The sequence below is a fragment of the Gobio gobio genome, assembly GCF_949357685.1.
Source record: "Gobio gobio genome assembly, chromosome: 9".
Taxonomy (NCBI): domain Eukaryota; kingdom Metazoa; phylum Chordata; class Actinopteri; order Cypriniformes; family Gobionidae; genus Gobio; species Gobio gobio.
Genome location: NC_137115.1, coordinates 42938655 through 42959309, shown reverse-complemented (window position 1 = coordinate 42959309; position 20655 = coordinate 42938655). Strand labels below are relative to the sequence as shown.

The 20655-nt window shown below is 38.6% G+C and overlaps 1 protein-coding gene across 1 annotated transcript in view; it reads left to right on the top strand.

Moving 5' to 3' along the window:
- lonp2 (lon peptidase 2, peroxisomal) overlaps positions 1–19860 on the top strand; it is a 30297-nt gene extending 10437 nt beyond the window's left edge. The window contains exons 8-15 of the mRNA XM_079825192.1: positions 2147–2288; positions 5658–5808; positions 6005–6131; positions 7333–7460; positions 11967–12085; positions 17554–17761; positions 18302–18486; positions 18568–19860. Coding sequence (XP_079681318.1) covers positions 2147–2288; positions 5658–5808; positions 6005–6131; positions 7333–7460; positions 11967–12085; positions 17554–17761; positions 18302–18486; positions 18568–18789 — 1282 coding nt within the window. The 3' untranslated portion in view covers positions 18790–19860. The remainder of the gene's footprint in view (positions 1–2146; positions 2289–5657; positions 5809–6004; positions 6132–7332; positions 7461–11966; positions 12086–17553; positions 17762–18301; positions 18487–18567) is intronic.
- Positions 19861–20655: the final 795 nt, after the last annotated feature.

Genomic DNA, 20655 nt, shown 5'->3' with positions numbered 1-20655 from the left:
TGGCCAGAATAAGCTGTGTGGGCCAGACTTCATGCTGATAGTCAAAAGTCTGCCTGCATGAGAATATACACTGCCATGTAAAAGTTTGAGGTTGGTACGATTTTTTAAGATGTCTTTGAAAAGAAGTATCACCAAGGCTGCATGTATTTGATAAAAAAATACAGAAAAAAAAATGTAATTTTTTTTTTTTTTTTTTTTTTGAACAACTGTAATCCTGTGATGGCAAACCTGAATTTTCAGCAGCTATTACTCCAATCTTTAGTGTAACATGATCCTTCGGAAATCATTCTAGTATGCTGTTTTGATGCTCCTAAATAATTTTCCCCCGGTTTCACAGACAAGGCTTAAAGAGGGGTTCTAATGCTATTTCATGCATTCTGACTTATTTACACTGTTAAAGAGTTGGATTCTCATGCTAAACATGGCCAAAATTTCCAAAAACGTGTTGGACATAAGACAGAGTATTTCTGTGCCAAATACACTCTGCCAACTCCGTAATAATCATGGAACTTTGCTGTCGTACCATGGGTGCAGCGGTGCAATGATATTACGCAGCGCCTGAAAATAGACTAACTTCCATCAACATAACCAACGTGACAACCTGCTTGCACAGAGAGCGTGCTGGGGACAATTTTCAGGCACTGCATAATATCACTGCGCCGCTGCACCCATGGTACGGCACAAAGTTCCTTGATTATTACGCAGGAATGAGAGTATAGTTCCTAGTCATATCAGTCTAGAAAATTGCAACTTTTCATTTTCCGTTGGTCTTAGTACACAATGTAACTATACACATCAAAACATGTAAATAGGATAATGTTGGCGTTATTTTGTCACTTATTGAGCAGTAGGCTAGCTGGAGCCGTTTACCTCCAGTCTTTGTGCTAAGCTAGGCTAACGGTGTGTGCGTCAGAGTTATGGCACGCACGGAGATGAGAATGGTATGTATGGACTTATCTAACTCTGGGGGACATGGTGAATAAGCTAAAGTCCCAAAAAAACGGCGTGTTCCTTTAATATGTTTGTGTAAAGGTTGATACATTTTTTTAGGATTCTTTGATGAATAGTACAGTATTTATTTAACAGACTTTTTTTGTAACAATGTAAAAGTCTTCACTGTCACTGGATCAATTTAATGCATCCTTGCTGAATAAAAGTATTCATTTCTTGCAAAAAAAAAAATTTAAACGGTTGTGTATACTATACAAACATTAACCAGTTTTAAGATTATTGTAAAAAAAAAAAGCCTATATTCCCACAGCATTGCTAAAACCCTGTGACCCAACCCTCACTTCACTGTGATTAACCCCGGGTGTTACATTACCAATCCAAGATCCTTCAGACGTTTGAAACTCAAGCCATTCAATTTTGCAATCAAGTGGTGAGTCATAATAACCAACATGTAAATCATCCGGCGATGCAGATGTGTCAGCTTGAGGTGTCAGGCTATGATGAACCCACCAAAGAGACGTGACGTAGTGACCCTTCATTGACGAGAGAAACTTTAAACCTTGACCTGCACTGTGATTTCTTTTGATGTTCCCTTTGATCTCACTATAGAAACTAGAAGGTGATAACATCATGACACCCTGCAGGCCAGGACGAGCCTCTGTGTTTTCTGATTGGTTAATGTCGAACTTCACACCCTCCTACGGAAAATGTGTCCTCTTACCTTTCCCCACACACTCAGCATTTGTCTCTTCACAACACATTTCTTTAAAAGAGTCTGCATTAGTTTACTACAGTAGGGTGTATAAAGTTTAATGAGAGTCTTACAGACCCTAATGACTATAATTAGGACACAACACCATCCTGTCTGTCTTCGTATCCTGCCTCTTTGGTAGTTCAGTAGGACGAAATGCTACAGTTGAAATGTTTTTGACCCCATCAGATGCACTCAGCTACGCAGCACCAGTAGTATATACCAAGATGCAGGAACGCCTACTGACAACCAACAGTACAGCGACCTGAATAGAACTGTATCAAAACAGCTGCAAGATTGTGATCTTTTCTTTTTAGTTTGCACACCTGAGCCCTGATACAGATCTTTTTTACTCATCTCATCATGTTGTCCTCCATCTTTTACCTCTCCCTTTTGTTACTTTCTTCCCACTCCCACTTTATCTCCATGTGTCTCCGTCCTCAGACGCACGTACGTTGGTAGCATGCCTGGCCGCATTATAAATGGACTGAAGACTGTTGGGGTAAACAATCCTGTCTTTTTATTGGACGAGGTGGACAAACTGGGGAAGAGCCTGCAGGGTGATCCTGCCGCCGCCCTGCTGGAGGTGAGAGAAACTACATGTAGGTTACAGTACTGCTACTTGCCTTGACCACAGTCTCACACTGCAAAGACATCTTAAAACAAATGTTTTGTCATGACAGAGACTTAAAGCAAAAGACAAAACAAGTTTGCCTGGATGGAAGGTTTGATGAAGGGATGGATGAAAATAAGGGTGGCTGGATAGATAGAACATATGATTAAGGTTAAATAAGTTAAAAAGGTGTTCAAATTGGCCTGTATATAAGTGGACGGATTTAATGTACTGTGATATGCTTTCAAATTGAAAAACTGGAGATGGAATAGTGCAAAACCGACAGATATTTCTGACAGGGCAGGTTGCTCTGTTCCACTATGGTATTACCCAGATGGGTAGTGCATACCACAGGTAGTAGTTTGTTGTACTTTCTGTACACAATATCACATACACATCACCATTTGCATGCACTTGATTGCACACGAGCCAGTTTGTGCACACGAGCCAGTTTGTTTCCACTGAGATAGATATCCAAATATCGGCCCATGCATGCTCTGAACATCTGTATATCTGATTGTAATCCTCTTATCTGTTGGCATGACGTACTTTAACAATTATTCAGAGGGAGAGAAATGTATCTTACAATTTCACCAGAGATCAGCAGTCTGCATCGAGTAATCAGAAGATCGCCACTCGAAAATCATCCAGGGAGTGACGTTCATCTCCTACTGTAAAGCATGTGAGCCCTTTCATTGTGCTCCAGAAAGGATCTGGAGATAGGGAAGTTCATCACAGGGCGGACATGACCTGACAAAAAGCCCAGCAGAAAGCTCTGTGATTTAGTTTGTCTGAGGCTAAGAGTATACACGCTTTATTTGGGGAAGCATTTTAAAAATAGTTTTTTTTTTATAGCTGTAGCAATCTTGTTTTAAACCCTTAACCCTGGGTATTAAACTTTGTCACATAACTCATGTCATACCTCATGGTGTATCTTGGAGAGGTGTGTTATTTCTTAACTAAAGGCCTGTTCACACAAAGGCTCATTCATCAGTTGGTAAAAAACGCTCTGAAAGTGATTCCAAAGATATCGTTCGACTGTACAATTATAGTAGTAGTGGTGATGTGGACTCTAAATTGAGAAGGATTTTTAAAACTATCTTTGTTATCGTTCTTGGTGTGAATGGGTGTTAAACAATTAGACTTACTATTATCTTTTTTGCAGTTTTGTCAAATATCATCTTGCGTGGTGATGTAATTGAATTAAATATTTAAGGTGCTGTGCTGTCACATTAGCTAAATTTTGTGGGCAAAATGATCCATTGTCTGTTGTCCATAGTTTAGGGATGTATGAAGTACAGCTCACACAGAAGTTACTTTCAAACCAAGCAGCGTTCTGTTGGTTAACGTGACGAATTCTCGTGACCAACTGAACCCGCTGCGAAATCTACTTTGGAAAAACTTTTGACCTCAAACCAAATCCCTGATTGTGCTGCTTCCTGTTGAAATGCTTGCGAGTTAGCAGTTTGAGTGTTCATTTTCCAAGAAATAGATACACGATACCAGCTGTGCTTTCTCGCTCTCTCATCTCTCTGACAGCGAGTTGACACACAAACCGGCCTCCGCTCACTCACTCGTTTCATTTGCTCCGGATGAATATTGTTGGTGTTACAGGGCTTAAATTATGCTGTGGGATTGTGCGTATCGCACCTTTTATTTTTATTTTTCTTGGCGAGTATTCACGTAAACCCAGTGAGTCTAAGTGACAGTCAGCTCTGCAGCATATTTATAATTATTTAGAGAATTAGGCATATCTGAATTTAAGAGCGCCCTACCCACATACATTGGTGTAAATTGATAAAAATGGTCTCATTTTACAGAAAACACTCTAAATTTTAACACAGTGCTGGAATATTGCATATATTATATTGTATTTATTCACAATTGTATGATCAACATATATAAAAAGTAATATTTTGATTTATTTTTTAATTTATTTATTTGAAAATCTAATTTTTTTTATCTGTTTGGTCTATTTCCCTTCAGAAAGTTTCTGTTGATTCCACTAGGTGTCAGTAAACAGGGGGGAGGGGGGGGGGGGTAATTTTCTTGATATCTCCTTCCAAAAAAAAAGTTATTGAGATTAATCTGTCCAAACTATCTAATAACTCCTCCTCATCTGCATTGACTGTCCATAGCCACTGGGAAATCGAAAAGAAGGCTCCGCCTCCTCAACTTTGTAAAGGGAGATCTTGGGCTCTGATTGGTCTAGAAGCATGATGGACATATCTATAGAGACGTATGACGCAATACGCGATGACGTCATCAAAAAGACGATCAAAACTAAGGATAATAAGAGTATTTGCGTGCATCACATGTTTTGATCTGGACATCGGTGACATATTACAGTGTGGTTTGGCCATGCATGCTCACAGACATGTGAAAATGGTCTCATTTTGAAGAAAACAACCTAAGGAACAAGCTAATATAGCGTTTGAGAGTAGTAGCTACACAAGGCAGTAGTGATCCGAACAGGAATATGACTCATGTCTTTGCTTGTTCAAAGGAGTAATATCCATCTTTGTGAATCTTTTGATAATAACGTTACTGTAAAGTGTTGGATTGGTGAAATAAACTGCACAGTAATATTCTTGAGGGTAAGAAGGGCTGAAGTGGTTAAGTGAACGTAAACAGAGCTGAGAAAGAAAACGCGTGTGTAACAGTATAATGGATTCGTATGTCAGGTCTTAAAGTGACAGCAGATAATATGAGATCATTTTAAAGATTTCTATATGGAAGTTTTCCCCATGGTATCGATGTCAAAATTGTGGCCTGTGAACATGCTGAGTGCCTAGTAAATGGTAAATGGACTGCATTTAGTAACTTTGGGAAACCACTAGCCACGGTGGCTGATGAGCAAAAAAAGTGAATGTCAAGCCCATTAGACATCCCTCTTCAAATGTAGATGGAACGGTTAAAAACATGTTTAACATTTTCGGCAGCTAGCAAAAAAAGCCAAGCGCAACATTTAGCGTGGAATAGACACTCTGCTGCCTCCCATAGCAAACAATTGACAAAAGACAGCTTATTGTTTAGCATATTTATAACTTTGTTTGGAACTGTATGATGATATATGAATCCCTAATAAAATAATAAATAATGACTGTTTGTTTTGTCGATGTACCATCCAGTGCTGATTCTAACAGAAGGGGTTTGAGCAGCCTGTTGCTATGGTTACCTCCTTAGTCTAGAGAGCAGTCATAATCATGAGAAACATGATTGAATCTTCAGCACTTCATGATAATGAGATCTATCTGATGTGTGGTTAAACTGCACACTTTATCTTGTAAATCTAACTTGTGTTAATGCCTAATTTTGTGCAAATAAACTGGTCATTATTAGGTTCTGGACCCGGAGCAGAACCACAGCTTCACCGACCATTACCTCAACGTGCCTTTTGACCTCTCGCAAGTGCTCTTCATTGCCACCGCAAACACCACGGCCACCATCCCCCCTGCCCTGCTGGACAGAATGGAGGTCCTCCAGGTGCCAGGTCAGAGTTCAATATCAGACAAAAAAAGACAGCAGGACGTGGCATTGACGATGTGACATTTTTAGTGATTAATTCCTGACCATTTTAATTTGAACACAATTAACTCAATCCTACAGCTGAGCAGATGCTTTTGTAGTTGAATACTTGATTAGTTTATTGTCATTTGTGTTCTGAATATTAGCATGTGTCTCATTAGGGTACATTCAGGAGGAGAAGGTAGAAATCGCCCATCGGCACCTGATCCCTCATCAGCTGGAGCAGCATGGGCTGACCCCGCAACAGCTCCAGATCCCACAGGACACCACACAGGAGATCATCACCAAGTATGCATGCACACTCACACACACACACACACACACACACACACACACACACACACACACACACACACACACACACACACACACACACACACACACACACACACACACACACACACACACACACACACACACACACACACACACACACACACACACACACACACACACACACACACACACACACAATTTGTGTTCTAAAGAGGTTCAGGCTGATAACGGCACTTTTAACCTATGTGGAGGACAGAAGGACACAATTAAAGTGTCGAGACAGGAGCAGTCATTGTCAATTAAGAACTAATCACACACACTAACAAATGAATCCCCCTCTCCATAAGATGCGTTTTGGTCGATCGGATCACAAGTAGACGAGGGAAGACACATACCCATTTAATTAATCTATTTTGTCCACTTTGGACCACTTCTGTCCTGATTTCTTCGAGGGGAGGGTCTATGGGCGGGTAAATATATGGGCTTTTTCAGATCCTTCGATCTAATGTAAGAAATAAGCTTGGCAGTTTACTTATGAACGCACCCGGGGACGACGGAAAAACATGCTCTGGTAGACCATGCCAAACGCTGTGAGTGCGTGTGAGAAATGAGGAGTGGTGAGAGAACATTGTGCTTGGTACATTTTACATCCTCAAACTAAACTTCAAGTTTAAATCCCGCCTGGCTATCGCGCTTCCCATAATGTTTATGCGTTAAGTCAGTAGGCAGACTTTTGTGGCTGTTCGACTATGCGTTTTCGACTACCTCTAGAAGTGGTCGAAAGTGGACCAGCTCAAAACGTTTTAGACTCCGTTTACTCTTGTATTCAGCGTCATCCTCTTGTGATCCGATCGACCCAAACGCATCTTAATACCAGGTGTAAACGGGGCCTTAGAGAGATTATCAGGTGAAACAGAGGAACAGTGGGCCAGTTTAGGTCACAGCTGGGTTTCCTCCTGCAACCTAGATCCTCTGCTTTCTCACTTTCTCCTTCAAAAGCGTATCTCAAGACAGGCCGCCAAACTTCTCTTCAAAAAGTCTGTAGTCCACCAGGGATCGTCAATTAGAGACATTTGCACAGCAAACTAATGAATTACCTTAGAGGTTGCTAATTTGGGGATGATTATCTGCTAAAAAGCAATCAATACATGGCCCCTGCCCAGCAGTGCCAGCAGTAAATGACAGCGTGATTTGTGTGTGAATGTGTTTGTAGGTACACACGGGAGGCAGGCGTGCGCTCTTTGGAGAGGAAGATCGGGGCCATCTGTCGAGCGGTGGCTGTGAAGGTCGCTGAAGGTCGTAAGGTCTCTAGAGCAGAGTCCCCCAATGAGCAGCATGCAGGTAAAAGTGGGTTTTTTTTTTTATCTCACACATCATTGTAGTTTATGGCTGGAATTACACCAGTTCCCTCAGGCTCTGCTTCAGTCGTAGACTCAGGATTGATGGTAGTAGCCTTTAGGCAAAGATAAAGTCCTGCGTCCCAGTGTGTTCTTGTCTTTGTTGCATCCCGATGGCTATCTCTGCCAACTGAAGTTTCATTGAATTAAAATTCTGCACCACAATAGCTACATATTACATGTTAAATGTGTTCTGATTGGCTAGGATGACACTTTGTCAGTATTTTGCTTTCATTGAGAACAGGAAAATGTACATCTTGCTGGAAACATGTTGCATTACGCCTGGTTTATACCCATTGTAACTATGAAAATCTGTAGACCTCATTCAGTGCAGAGCAATAGATTTACCGTATTTTCAATGGCATCCGCTGTAAAAAGCTGTATAAAGCTTCTAGATCACAGCTCATACTGTCTGGGGTTTTTTGACTGCAGAACAATCCAAAAACACGTTAAATAACAGTACAACCCAGTCAAGAGATGTATGTCTATCTCTCACATCCTTTCATTCCCATTAAAAGGATGGCCCATCAAAGATGGTGCTGCTGTGAATAAGGTTTATCATACAAAATGCATGTTATTATTTTTTAATACTGTCCTGAAAAAGATATTTTACATAAAATATGTTTACATATAGTCCACAAGACAAAAAAATTGCAGAATTTATTAAAATGACCCTGTTCAAAATTTATGAACCATTGATTCTCAATACTGTGTGTCGTTCCCTGGATGATCCACAGGCCGGCTGTTACACTAAACATTCACTGATGCTCCAGAAGGAAACTCGATGCATTAAGAGCCAGGGGATGAAAACCAAGGGGGTAATCCAGCACCCGGAAAGCGTATATCTTCCATAGGGGTAGCCATTGCTAACCAAGCCATCACCTGCTGTTAGCATTCCATTGACTCCCATTCATTTTGGCGTCACTTTGACAGCGAATAACTTTACATCTGAGGCGTTTAAAGACTCCATTTGTGCATTGTTTATTTCTAAAGAAACGCAACAATGTATAAAAGGCTCCATTACCTTGTATCTTACACTATCGCCCCGTAGAAGCCGTTTTTGTAAAAATAGGCTAACGATTGCATCATAGCTAACCATGTGACTGTCGCACAGTAGAGAAATTACCATAGAGACCCGTATAGACAGGAGGAGAAGCTCGCAGGCAATCTTTTACTGTCTATGAGGCAATTCATTAAAATAAATAAATACTATGCAAAATGACAAAATAATTCATCAAAATACTTACCAAAAGTTGCCCCTGCTCACACACTCCGTCTCTGCAAGATTCGGTGATTCAGATTTCACTTTGCACAACTACTAGAAGACTTGCCACTGTCAGACAGGCTGCTCACGTCACGCTCAGCCATCATGAAGTGACTGCTTCTAATTGACACTTTTCTCTGTTGAAGTCTATGGAGTCGCTGTGTCCATTTCTTTTACTGTCTATGATGAAAACGTATTGAAGATCAAGGTAAATTGCACTTAATTTGTCTTACGGGAAACATGTAAGTATCTTCTGTTTCCGAAGGGCAGTACTTAAAAAAAAATGTATATTTAAACAAAATAAGAAAAATTTGAGCATCTTCATCCTGCTCAAAGGTTTTCACCCCCATTCTCTTAATGCATCGTGTTTCCTTCTGGAGCATCAGTGAATGTTTTAACCTTTTTTAATAGTCGTGTTTGAGTCCCTCAATTGTCCTCAATGTGAAAAGATGGATCTCAAAACGTACAGTCACTGCTGGAGAGGGTTCAAATATGCAAACAATGCTGGAAAACTGAAGAATGTGCAGGACCTGGAGGATTTTTCTGAAGAACATTGGGCAGTTTAACTGCTCAGGACAAACAAGGGACTCATGAACAACCATCACAAAACAAAAAAAACAGCCGTGGATCATCCAGGGAACGACACACAGTATTGAGAATTAATTGTTCATTAACTTTTGAATGGGTCATTTTAATAAATTCAGCTATTTTTTTTGTCTTGTGGACTATATGTAAAAAATGTTTTATGTAAAATGTCTTATTCAGGACAGCACTAAAAAAATAAATAATGCATTTTGTATGATCTCTCTTATTTTGTTAAAATTATTCACATTTTCACAGATTCTGCAAGCGCTTCACATACTTTTTCTTGAACTGTATATATATATATAATCTCAATCATATCTCATTTGTTAAAAATCCCTTTCATGACAGACCACTAGTCTCGCAGCTGGTAAGACACTTTGTAAGGATGTATTTGATTCAAGAAACGTTTCTGTATGTGTATTGTGCTTCGCTCCGCGACAGTAGCAGCTCAGGAATGGTTTAGCATTCCCTGCCACATACAGACGGCTGACTTCAGCACAATCCATAACACATACCCTTACTGTGCCACACAGACTGAATCAAGTACACACTAACTCTAGATGTGTGTTCAGACTGAAGCGCGTGGGTAGGCAACCCATGCTGAGAAAATATCTAACGTACAGTCAGGAAAAACTAGTCTCACACATAATAAGAACCTCGGCACACACATGCACATATTGGTCATCAATCTCTCTAAGCACGGGCCCCCTGAGGGGTGGAGGAGGGTAAAGCGTGCTAACAGACGGCCTTAGAACCCCCCTTCACGTCCCGCTGCAGCTGCTCCTCTGTAACAGAAGTAATAGCCCAGCCAGTTGACGCTCTGTTTAGATTGTGATTTACCCCAACTCTGTTTCTCAATCCTCTCCTGCATGGCCTATGTGTGAGATGAGATTTAGAGGGACGAGGGTCAGGGGTTCTTTTTTGCTTTGCTTTATTTTGTATTCAGTCTCTCAGGCTCTATCTGCCGCTCGCTGTAGCAGGTGTTTGTCCCTAGTCTTAACATCATGACAGCTGTCGCATGTGCTTCCCGCTGCTATATCCACTCTCTCCGTACATTCAGTACATCTCGGCCCTCTTATGGTTCAGTGTCTGCTTTAACCTCCTAAGTTACAGGGAAATCAGTTCATCAGGTAGCCGGTTTCTCATAAAGGAGCAGGAGTCTGATGCTCTTTAAAGGTGCACTTTTTGTTTGTTGCGCTGACTGATATGGAATATACTGTGGCTGTAGGCAGCATCAAGCAAAAGTTTAAAGTCACTAATGCCATCCAATAATAGTGTGCATAAATAAAGCAAGTAGACTTTGGCTGGGCATGTGACCAACATGCCTATCCTCATGAAGCATCTCGCTCCGTGTGATCATTTTTAAAACATAAAACAAAAAAAAAGCACAATTAATTTTCTTATGTGTAAACAGAATATAAAAAAATTATAATAAAATGATTTATAATATACTATCTTATTTCCTTATTATAAATTAATATAAAAGAATATTAAATTAATAATATTTTGTGTTTTTTTATTGAATAAAAAGTGCAGAACTAAAGTTGCCATAAAACAGAAGTTGCGACCAGCTTTTCTACATTATTGTTACAGATTTCCGAGTGAAACAAAATTATAAAAGATATATGCAGGGACTAATCATTCACATTTAAGTCCAGTCACTTGCAATAATAAAATAAATATGATCCATTTTGATTCCATGCCAGCATGAAATTCTGTAAAATAAATAATTTCTGAGCGAAAAGATATAGTGCAAAATAATGCTGGGCTTAATTTTGGACTTAATTGTATCATCGTAACGTGATTAGATCATGAAAAGAGAGCGATGATATTATTGGTTAATATTATTTGTCCTTGGATTATGTTAGTAGAAAATAAGGTGATTCATTTTTATGAAAGCAAACTTTTTTTTCTAGAATAATGTGCACTGATCAATCATGCACAATAAAGTCTTAAGACATTTTAATTATTTCTTTCCTCAGAATGGCATATGCTCTTTCCTTCTTTGTTCTTCAGAACATTATTCTCCTTTGCATGTCATTAAGAGTCTAGTCACATGACTTGTGGGCAGCAAGGGGCATGTACATAATCATGTGTCTTGCCAAGCGAGGGCTAATACATAACGCTCACTTTCAGAAGAATAGGCTCAAAAACATACTATGCAAGTAAATACACCCTGAAGCTGCTTTCTTTATTATGTATTATATTAAACCTATAATACCTTATTGTTTCCTCCCAAAAATTAAGATGAGCACCTGCTCTCCCGCTTAGCTGGACCCCTGTGGCATTTTTCTACAGCCTATAATTCTCCATTATTTCAGACAGCTCTCTTTCTCGCGTTTTCTTTTCACTTTCCCCCCTCCGGCCTCAATGTCTGTCACCTTTCTTAATGAAAAGCCTCAAATAGACATGATAATGGAAGTTCTGGTGCAATAAAAAAAAATTTACGCTTTTTTTCCCTCTTGTAATTCACTTTTCTGAATATGCTTTTATCTCTGCTTAAATGGAGTTCATGAAATGTCAATCAACCACCTCTGTTACATTGACACGCCAGTTTTAAAGTTTTAAATTGACGACAAACCTTTTGTCTATATCTTTCAGACCAGAATACAGAGAACAAGGTGGAGGATTCTGGGATAGCGGCACCTCCAGAGATGCCAATTGTTATTGACCACATTGCCCTTAAGGATATTCTTGGACCGCCACTCTTTGAAATGGAGGTTAGTATTAAAGGAATGCTAAAAAGCTCCTTAGTTGTCTTGAATGAGGCACTATACACAATGTACTCTACTGTGTAGTGTATGAACTTTACAAAGTTATTGTCATTCAGCATCAGAGTCTGATAGCCCCTCCCTCTCCGCTACATAATTAAGCTGCGACAGTTGAGTGCATGAAGTGTCCAACATTCCACCCTTCATTTTTTTGGTTAATTAAGTGCATTATCTGGGTATTTAAAAATAATAGAATAGAGTCGTGCATGTACAACGTCACTTTGTAGGCCAACCGGCAGTTAGCATCACACTGGTTCCCTCGACAAAAATCCAATAGGATTTGGATTATCGCAAAAAACAAGTTCTGTGGTCAACAAAAGTTTATGATTCTTGCACGTTTTGTCCAACAAGATAATTATCACAGATGAACACAACTTTGATGAATTTTGAAGCCTAAATGCAGTCGCCAGAAGTAAAAAAAAGCTAAAGGTAGGCTATAAACGGACTACACCACGGTCGCTCGACTTCAACTTCACCTTCACTAAGCTTCTGAGAACTCTCAGTTTTTATCTCAAAACATTTTCCAAGACCGTCTGAGTTAGAATAGTTTATAAGAGCACAATTATGAGCATATTAAGGTTGTAAAAGCGGACTGAGTTTGCTCGGCGTGATGACATTTAATCTCCTCGACAGCCTCTGTAGTCCCATCTAGCCACTTGTTAGCAAACGCCTTTTTCAAGACACGTAACAGCTTTAAATAAAATCACGAGTGGGGTAATACTGATGTATTTGTATGACGTAGATTGAAACGTGAAAGTGTCTTGAGCTTGTGTTCATCACAGACTGTATTTCAGCCATTTAAACAAAACCCCATTGACTTCGGGACGAGGGAACTAGAAGTGCAAAAATGCTAAATCACTTTGCATTTTGACCTAAAAAGTGATGTCAAACCTGCACCACCCTTCACATACCGCGTGTGTATGCAAATTGGGATGCACCTCTTTTTGTGTCTTTGAAAGAAAATGTTTCTAAAAAGCACTTCAGGTCTCTCCTTCTTTTATAAGAAAGCACAAGTCAAAAGCATTTTACAGTGTCTCCAACAAAAAATGTATCAGTTTCCATAAAAACAGTTTCCAACACTGATAAGAAGACGTTCAACAGTTCTTAAGCAGCAAATCAGCATATTAGAATGATTTCTGAAGGATCATGTGACAAGCCATCAGAGAAATAAATGAATTTTTTAAATATATTATAATAGAAAACAATTTTTTTTATTAATACTTCACAATATTACTGTTTTGCATAAGCTAGCACCACTCCCATTTTCTTCAGAAAATGTACAAATCTAGTAGCCTGTTCTTTCAAATTACTCGCATATTATTCTTCATTTGTCCACAAACATTTCGGACTGTTTGCGCCCCGGCCCAGTGTGTGCTGTTGCGTTTCTCAGAGAAGTGCTCTCTCTCTTCTCAGTAATGGAGGCTGCATTCCTGCCATGCCTATGGGGACGGGACAGGGAAAGACCAGAGGCAGTCAGAGAACAGCCAAAGTCAGCCTGTTTCAGTTCTGCTGAACTATCACACACATTTTCTCCTTCAAGCCCTTGTGTTAGCATTCAACTTTCTGCAGTTAGTTAGCCCGTTCACACCAAGGGCGATAACTATAAAGATAATGATATATTTCTAAAAATCGTTCTCAGTATTAAAGAATAGCAGAGTTCACACCATAGCTATAACGATAACAGCACAGAGAAACAATACCGTTGGAATCACTTTCAGAGCGATATTATCCAGCGGATGAGCGATAAAAACATCGACAGCCAATCAGAATCCGTCCTGCTGTAACAAGCTCGAGCATTTAAAGCGGCAAACAAGCATCTGCTGGTGTGGACTCTAATATAGTTATCTTTTTAGTTAACATTGTTGGTGTGAACGGGCCTTTAATGAGGCAAATTCTCAATCATATGTGCGGGGAATAAATATCAGAAGGGCTTGCTGTTCTTTTCTGCACTTAAAGATGTGGTCATAAGTTTACATCAGCTCTATGGAATTTGTAAGATGTGTAACAAGAAGCTCTGAAGAAGCTGCATAACATTTAAGATATTTCTGACAAAATAACTACGTTTAAATGTTTATTAGATATGTAAATGTATATAATAATTGTAATACCGGTCAAAAATTTGGAAACTTAACAAAATAACAAAACCGTGGTACAGGTGTCTCGTATACACAGTCATTCATTATACAATCTTCCATCAACTGATAGATCAAGGGTCAATTGAAGGGTAACAGCAGCAAAATAAACAAGAATCAACATAAATTCTCTAGAAAATTCCATAGACCACAACAAGAGTATACATTTTCTCGCCATGTAGGTGCAGAGATGTAACACACATTGAGGTGCAATTCAACAAGGTTTTTTATTATGTTTTTGAAAGTAGTCTCTTAATCTCACTAAGGCTGCATTTATTTGATTGACGTACAGTAAAAACAGTAATACGGTGAAATATTATTACAATTTAAATGAACTGATTTCTGTTGTAATATATTTTACAATTTAATTTATTCCTGTGATGCAAAGCTAAATTTTCTTCAGCCATTTTAGTGTCACATGATCCTTCAGAAATCATGATACACTGCTATTCAAAAGTTTAGGGGTTAGTAAGATAAAAAAAAAAGAAAACAATGTATACTTAAATTTAGCACAGGCACATTAAATTGATAAAAAAAGACAGTAAAGACATTTATGAAATGAATAAATATTACAAAAAGGTTCTATTTTTAATAAATGCTGTTCTTTTGAGCTTTCTATTCACAAAAATATTAAGCAACACAATATTTCTCGAGCACCAAATCAGCAGATTAGATTGATTCTGAAAGATCATGTGACACTGAAGACTGGAGTAATGATGCTGAAAATTCAGCTTTAAAGGTGCACTATGTAAAGTTTCCGTCCGCTAGAGGTCGCCTATTCAAAACAAAGGCGTAGTTTGATGACGCCAAGTTTGAGCGCAGAATCTTGGAACATGTGATCTTCACCTCACAGCCGGTGGAAAAGAATCGGGGATAGGACTTGGGCGGAAATCATGTTCATGGATGTGATTATTAACGTTACTGTAGTATGAAGCAGAAGTAGGAGCGATTGTTAATAAGAAGAACGAAACACAAGCCTCACGAGCAGCGGGACCTTTATTATGGCATAGTTGCCGGCGGGACTTTTATTATGCCATTACGCTTTTCCGGTCATGAATATGAGGTAACGCAGCTCTGTTTATCATATTAGACACATCTGAGTGTGTTGAAAATTATGTTATGATATTACTTTGTGCGTTCGCTCGGTGGCTGCTATGACACTTGTTCACACTGCAGTGAGAGTAAAGCGTTTCTGCAAAATAAAATATGATCATTGACAGGCGACTCCCTCACACGTCCCGGTTCCTTGGTTAAAATAGCAATTTCTCAAGATTTACACAGTGGTTCTTTCTGGGGGATATTGGTGTTGGTACACGTACGCGGTGATAAAACTACAAATCCCGTGATAAATGCAATTACCTGCCCGCAAAATACATCTACGTTTAGGAACGTTGTATTTTGTTGGACAGAATGAAGCAGACATGCATTGTTTTATATTATTGTATACAGTGATAAAGTCTGCACTCAATCCGCACTGCATACCTTATTATTATGAAAATAGTGAAGGCTTGAATAACTCAAATACACCGTATCTTGATGCAGTCGTGTTTATTGTCTTCGTTTCATCAGTCAAAGCGTTTCTATCTTCTGTTTATCCTACATCGCTAGCTTAGCTTCACATTAGGGCTAACGATTACTTCTCTGAGGCAAATGTGGAGTTTCAGCTCGAGGGCGCCCTCTGGCTTCCAGTATGAATGAAACGTTTGGGTAACAAATATGAAAAATAATACTTATCTCTAAATACATTTATATGACAATCCATATGTTTTTCTCCAATGTACAGTTTTTCCACCACAGTAGATGCATAAGAGGCGCATATTTCATATTAAATACATAGACTTTAAGAAATTGATACCACAGATAAAAAGCACAGATTTTTTTTTCTTTTTTTTTCAATAAATCTTTAGACCTTTCTAATGATTTTTGGTCATAGGCTGTCTGCATATTAACAGGTAACCCAGCAGTTTTTTTGTAAAATAAGTTTTCTGTAAAATATAAATGTTATTATATTGTTATATTTATTCTTAAATACTCTATTTTAATTTTTAAATAATTAAAATGTTATTGTAATAGTAATATTTCTAATTTTGTTAAATATTTGTATTTATCGAATATAATTATTATTATTAGTCTCATTAATATATAAACATTAATATATAAAATGTTATATGCATACACTTTTCATTTGAAAAAAAAAAAAAAATAATAATAATTTTAACCAGAATAATCGCAAATAGATATCTTCCCCAAATCGTGCATCCCTAGTTTGGAGTAGCCTGTTCTCTATTAGGCTATTAATATGCTGTTTTGTAACCTATTTCATTTGAGGGCAAGTTTGTTTGGCCTATTTTCATTTTGCGCTTAAGGTTTTGGGCATTTGGCACCTTGTTGGCTGTGGAGGGTTACTAATGTCATTGCTTTATCTGTAAATTAAATTAATACTTTTTCAATGACTGAATTCATTGAAATAAAATGATAAAAAAAAATAATTCTTTGATTTAAATTATTTTGGTATTGCGTCGTATAGGTCTTAAATTTCAATCTTTATGGTCTTAAAATGTCTTAAAAAGGTCTTAAATTTGACTTACTGAAACCTACAAGAACCCTGTTTACAAATAGTTGGAAACATTTGGGATATTGTAAGTACTCAACTGAACAAAATATATAACGCTGGCCTAGTGGTGTTTGGACAACTAAATTTATTTTACATAGTGCACCTTTAACATCACAGGAATAAATTACATTTTAAAATATATTACAACAGAAACCAGTTAGTTTAAACTGAAATAATATTTCACAGCTTTACTGTCTGTTTTTACTGTGTTTTTGATCAAATAAATGAGCCTTAGTGAGATTTAAGAGACTACTTTCAAAACATTAAAAAATCTTAAAGGGATAGTTCACCCAAAAAATGTACTGGCCCTCAATTTGTTCCAAACCTGTATGAATTTCTTTCTTCTGCTGAACACAAAATAAAGGGTTAGCGGTTGATGAGCCCCATTGACTTCCATAATAGGAAAAAAAATACTATGGAAGTCAGTGGGGTTCATCAACTGTTTGGTTTTCGACATTCTTCAAATATCATCTTTTGTGTTCAACGGAAGAAACTCACACAGGTTTTAAACAACACGAGGTTGAGGAAATGGTGACAGAATTTACATTTTTAGGTGAACTTTCCCTTTAATATTTCCAAACTTTTGACCGGTACTGTATTTATTTATTTGACATTGTTTGACATGTTATTAAGCATGTTAAGTTTGTAACCAGAGCTGTACATGTTTGTAGGTCTCAGAGCGGCTGACCCTACCAGGTGTGGCAATCGGGCTGGCCTGGACTCCTATGGGTGGAGAGATCATGTTTGTGGAGGCCAGTCGTATGGAAGGAGAAGGTCAGTTGACCCTGACGGGACAGCTGGGGGATGTCATGAAGGAATCTGCCCATCTAGCGATCAGCTGGCTTCGCAGCAATGCCAAGACCTACCTCCTCTCTAATGGTAAGTGATAGACATTGACTACCGGTCAAAAGTTTGGCTTGCATTTATTTAATCAAAAGTGCAATAAAAACATGATTTCGTATTGTGAAATATTATTATAATTCGTTTCTATTTGAATATATGTTAAAATGTAATTTATTCCTGTGATGGCAAAGCTGAATTTTCCTTCAGAAATCATTCTAATATGCTGATTTGCTACTCAAGAAACATGTATGATTATCAATGTTGAAAACAGTGCTGCTTAATATTTCTGTGGAAACTGTAAAAATATAGTAAGGATTCTTTGATGAATAGAACATTACACTACTGCCACTTCTAATCAATTTAATCCATCCTTGCTGAATAAAACGATTGATTTCTTTCCAAATAAGAGATTACGGACCCCAAACGTTTGTATGGTACTGTACTTACAGTAGTCATTTATAGACATTTGAGCTTGACTCTTATGTGACAGCTTTTAGTTCCACCACATTTCATATGTTCGTAGTCGACTGAGCATGACTGATTTATCACAGTGTTTGTGTTTGAATGATGATGTAGGCAGCGCTGATCCTCTGGAGGGTACCGATATCCACTTGCACTTCCCGGCAGGTGCCGTCACTAAGGACGGACCCTCCGCTGGGGTAACCATAGTAACGTGTCTGGCCTCACTGTTGAGTGGGCGTCTGGTGCGCTCTGATGTGGCCATGACTGGAGAGATCACTCTGAGAGGACTGGTTCTGCCGGTGAGGAGATCTCTCACAAACCGTTCGTCATCTGAGATGTGGATTGTCTGAGCTCACAAGATATATCTGGTCTCTCTACAGGTGGGAGGTATAAAGGATAAAGTCTTGGCAGCTCATCGGGCCAATCTGAAACGCGTTATCATCCCCAAGCGCAACGAGAAAGATTTGGAGGAGATACCAGCCCATGTGCGAGCTGACCTGGATTTTGTTTTTGCCAGCACTTTGGATGAGGTCCTGAATGCGGCCTTTGATGGCGGGTTTCCCTCGGCTGTCAATCATCCACAAGTTGTTAGTAAACTCTGAGACTGTAGTTGCTAGACACGAACTCAAGAAAACGTTTTTTCTCTCAGAGGAAGTTGAAAACTCAGTACTTAGTTTGTCGTCTGATCAGCTTTAAGCGCTTACTCTGACTCCTGTAATTCATTGATTTAATAATAGAGGACTGTTGTTGTATCAACGTAACTGAATATAATTTTGTTCCCTTAAAACTGATCTGACAACTTTGAGCTGCTTATACTGTAGATAATTATACTTTTTTTTTTAAATTGTGAATTAACATATTTAGTGATCCTCATTAAATGAACTAAACTAATGAATGTCGAAGTTCTTACATATGAAGACTGGAAAATTTGAACTTTGTATGGTGCCAAGTAAGTACAACTTAAAGGAATACATTTGGGCTTTGAAATGTAGGTTAGCATCAAATAATTGCCTGAAAACTCTTGTTCCGCAGCTTAGTTTATCTTAGTTTTCTGCATCCCTCCACCAGCCTGACTCCTCACTCTCGGCTGCTTTCTATTCCCAGCCGGGGATATGGGGAGTATTCTGGGTCTAAATTCAGACAGCACGCCAAATAGGCTTATTTTACTCTGCAAGTGTGAACTCATGAAACAACTGCCACATGTAATGAAACATTTTCCTTCCTATTTATTGATTTTCAAAGATTTTTGTTTGCCTTTTTATTATGATAGGACGGTGAGTCCGGAAGTGGAAGAGAGAAAGGGGGGACAGGATCGGGAAATTTATGAAGAGCAGCTCAGCACCCAAGGCTCTATTACCTATTGCATCAATGGTGTAGAGTGTCTTTGGGCAGATTGCCAGCAACAGTCATTAGGATTGTTGTCTTAGTGACTTGAGTCCTCTTGACTACCCCTAACTTTTCACAGATTTAGGAGCTGGTTTTAACACAAATGCTTTGTGAAATTAGGATTATTTTTAAGAGTTTCTCCTAAATCGGCCAATTAGGAGCTACTTTTAGCCTTAAAGGGTTAGTTCACCCAAAAATGAAAATTCTGTCATGAATTACTTACCCTCATGTCGTTCGACACCCGTAAGACCTCCGTTCATCTTCGGAACAGAAATGAAGATATTTTAGTTGAAATCTGATGGCGCTGAAAGGCCTCCATTGGCACAATGGCACTTTAGTACCTTTTAAGGGTCTTGAGAGTGTAAAGACGTCATTACAAAGTCCATCTCACTACAGTGGTTCGGCGAGAATAGTTTTTATGCGCAAAAAAAACCCGATTTCGGTTTCACGAATTTCACGATTTTAAAACAAGGCATCATGAAGCGTTATGAATCAGTGAGTCGAATGAGCAGTTTGAATCGCCAAATTTCAGCAGTTTGGCGGTTTGACACGCGATCCGAATCATGATTCGACTCACTGATTCATAACGCTTCGAAGCTTCATGATGCCGTGTTTTGAAATCATCATCACTATATAAGTCGTTATTTAGGGTTTTTTTGCGCACAAAAACTATTCTCGCCAATTCATAAAGTTATTTTAGAACCACTGTAGTGAGATGGACTTTGTAACGACGTCTTTAGTACCTTTTAAGGCTCTTGAGAGTGTAAAGTGCATTGTGCCAATGGAGGCCTTTCAGAGCCATCAGATTTCAACTAAAATATCTTCATTTCTGTTCCGAAGATGAACGGAGGTCTTACGGGTGTCGAATGACATGAGGGCAAGTAATTAATGACAGAATTTTCATTTTTGGGTGAACTAACCCTTTAAGACGTTTTGTGACTATGGCCCCAGATTAATAAATATAATTTCATAGTTTTCCATTTATAATTTACAAGTGTAACAGTGCACTATTTGTCCGTGCTACCAGGACTGCTGAAATGCTGTAGAAGTGACTCATCTTGACAACTAAAGCATGTATTGTT